Source organism: Mesitornis unicolor, unplaced genomic scaffold (assembly GCF_000695765.1).
Source record: "Mesitornis unicolor isolate BGI_N332 unplaced genomic scaffold, ASM69576v1 scaffold23672, whole genome shotgun sequence".
In the NCBI taxonomy this organism is placed as follows: domain Eukaryota; kingdom Metazoa; phylum Chordata; class Aves; order Mesitornithiformes; family Mesitornithidae; genus Mesitornis; species Mesitornis unicolor.
This window is the reverse complement of record NW_010167459.1, coordinates 9,928-12,378: the sequence shown is the minus strand read 5'-3', so window position 1 is coordinate 12,378 and position 2,451 is coordinate 9,928. Positions and strand designations below refer to the sequence as shown.

At 44.5% G+C, this 2,451-nt stretch overlaps 1 protein-coding gene across 1 annotated transcript in view; it reads left to right on the top strand.

Moving 5' to 3' along the window:
- The window catches only part of KCNA4 (potassium voltage-gated channel, shaker-related subfamily, member 4), a 2,270-nt gene extending 119 nt beyond the window's left edge, over positions 1-2,151 (top strand). The window contains exon 2 of the mRNA XM_010178712.1: positions 7-2,151. Coding sequence (XP_010177014.1) covers positions 7-1,898 — 1,892 coding nt within the window. The 3' untranslated portion in view covers positions 1,899-2,151. The remainder of the gene's footprint in view (positions 1-6) is intronic.
- Positions 2,152-2,451: the final 300 nt, after the last annotated feature.

Genomic DNA, 2,451 nt, shown 5'->3' with positions numbered 1-2,451 from the left:
GGGGGTGGGCACAGTGGAGGGCGGCGGCGGCTGCAGCCGTAGCAGCAGCAACAGCAGCAGTAGAAGGTGGGGCAACAGGTGGAGGTGGACCACATCACCACTACCATCAGGAGCAGAGTCGAGGTGCATCCTCCTCTCATGGTGGGAATGCATCACGCAGCAGCATGCCCCACCACCAGAGTGGTAAGAGGCGGAAGAAAGGGAAAAAGAGAAGCCACCACTTGGGAAGTAGGGAGTGTGGGGCCTCCTTCCCCTGTTCTGAGCTGCTGCCTCTCAGTGGTTCTGAAGAGAGAATACTGAAGGACTTGAGTGAGGAGGAAGAGGAGGATGAAGAGGAGGATGAAGACGATGAGGAAGAAGGAAAACTCTACTACAGTGATGACTATGGGGAGGATGAGTTTTCATACTTGGACCAGCCACCTGATGATGGTGGAGGCCCTGGGGGTTACAGCTCTGTTCGCTACAGTGAGTACGAGTGTTGTGAGCGTGTGGTAATCAACGTGTCAGGACTGCGGTTTGAGACCCAACTGAAGACATTAGCTCAGTTCCCGGAGACGCTGTTGGGTGATCCAGCGAAGCGAGGCAGATACTTTGACCCTCTCAGGAATGAATACTTCTTTGATAGGAACCGGCCCAGCTTTGATGCCATCCTGTACTACTACCAGAGTGGTGGCCGGCTGAAGAGGCCAGTCAATGTACCCTTTGACATCTTCACTGAGGAGGTGAAATTCTACCAGCTTGGGGAAGAGGCCATGCTCAAGTTTAGGGAGGATGAAGGGTTTGTCAAAGAGGAAGAGGACAAAGCTTTGCCGGAGAATGAGTTTAAGAGGCAGGTTTGGCTGTTGTTTGAGTACCCGGAGAGCTCCAGCCCGGCCAGAGGCATTGCCATTGTCTCTGTTTTGGTCATCTTGATCTCCATCGTCATCTTTTGTCTGGAGACTTTGCCAGAGTTCAGAGATGACAAAGAATTCGTAATGTCCCTGAGCTTAGGGAAGGGGCTTTCCAATGAGTCTCTTCACCTGGATGCTGGGGACCACACCATCTTCAATGACCCTTTTTTCATTGTAGAAACAGTATGCATCATTTGGTTCTCCTTTGAGTTTACAGTGCGCTGCTTTGCATGTCCAAGCAAAGCACACTTCTTCAAGAACATCATGAACATCATAGACATTGTCTCCATCTTGCCTTACTTCATTACTCTAGGCACTGACTTGGCGCAGGAGCAGGGCAGTAATGGTCAACAGGCCATGTCTTTTGCCATCCTGAGGATCATCCGTCTGGTCAGAGTGTTTCGCATCTTCAAGCTCTCCAGGCACTCCAAGGGTTTGCAGATCCTGGGTCATACACTCAGGGCCAGCATGAGGGAACTCGGCCTCCTCATTTTTTTTCTTTTTATTGGAGTAATTTTGTTTTCCAGTGCTGTTTACTTTGCAGAAGCTGATGAGCCTGCCACCCATTTTCAAAGCATCCCAGATGCCTTTTGGTGGGCTGTAGTGACCATGACTACAGTTGGTTATGGGGATATGAAACCCATAACTGTGGGTGGGAAAATAGTTGGGTCCCTGTGTGCCATTGCAGGAGTGTTAACCATTGCTTTACCAGTGCCAGTGATTGTCTCCAATTTTAACTATTTCTACCACAGAGAGACTGAGAATGAAGAACAAACGCAGCTGATGCAAAATGCAGTCAGTTGCCCTTACCTCCCAACAAATTTACTGAAGAAATTTAGAAGCTCATCGTCTTCATCCACAGAGGATAAATCAGAGTATTTGGAGATGGAAGAAGGAGTTAAAGAGTCTCTTTGTGTAAAGGAGAAAAAAAGTCAGGATACAGGGAATAGTAGTGAGTCAGAGAAGAAAAACTGTGTAAATTCAAATTCTGTGGAAACTGATGTGTAATTTTCAATGTTTCCAAATATATTTATGCATTAAAGAGTGCAGTGAAAATAATGAAATATGCAACAAGAGTCCACAGCATACAGTAGTATGCCATTTAATGGTTAACTACAAATAAAAAGCATTGCTAAACTTGTATTACATATCAAGTAAGTGGTATAACTTGAGGAAGGGATTGCTAGATCCGATATAATTTCAGACTTTGTATTTTTATTAGAATGCAAGTGTTTTGCACATGAGGCTGAAAAATTTATTAAAACCAAGTCAGTTTTAAAGTGGGTGCATGAACTGTCAACATCACTAATAACAGCTCTGTGGTAAAAGTTGGCATTCAGAGGTATTTACTATGTAAGAAGCAATGAAGTTTGGTAGTCATTTATCTATTTATCAGTGCTTTAATAGCAGCTACCATAAATCATTGGATACCGTAGTCATTGTTTTTCAAATGGTAAATTTATTGTAAAAAGATATTCTGCAGAAGATAGATCTAAATTTCTTTCCTTGAAATCTATAATGCTTGTTTTTAACTGGAAATTTAATTTGAAAAGGCTGCTGA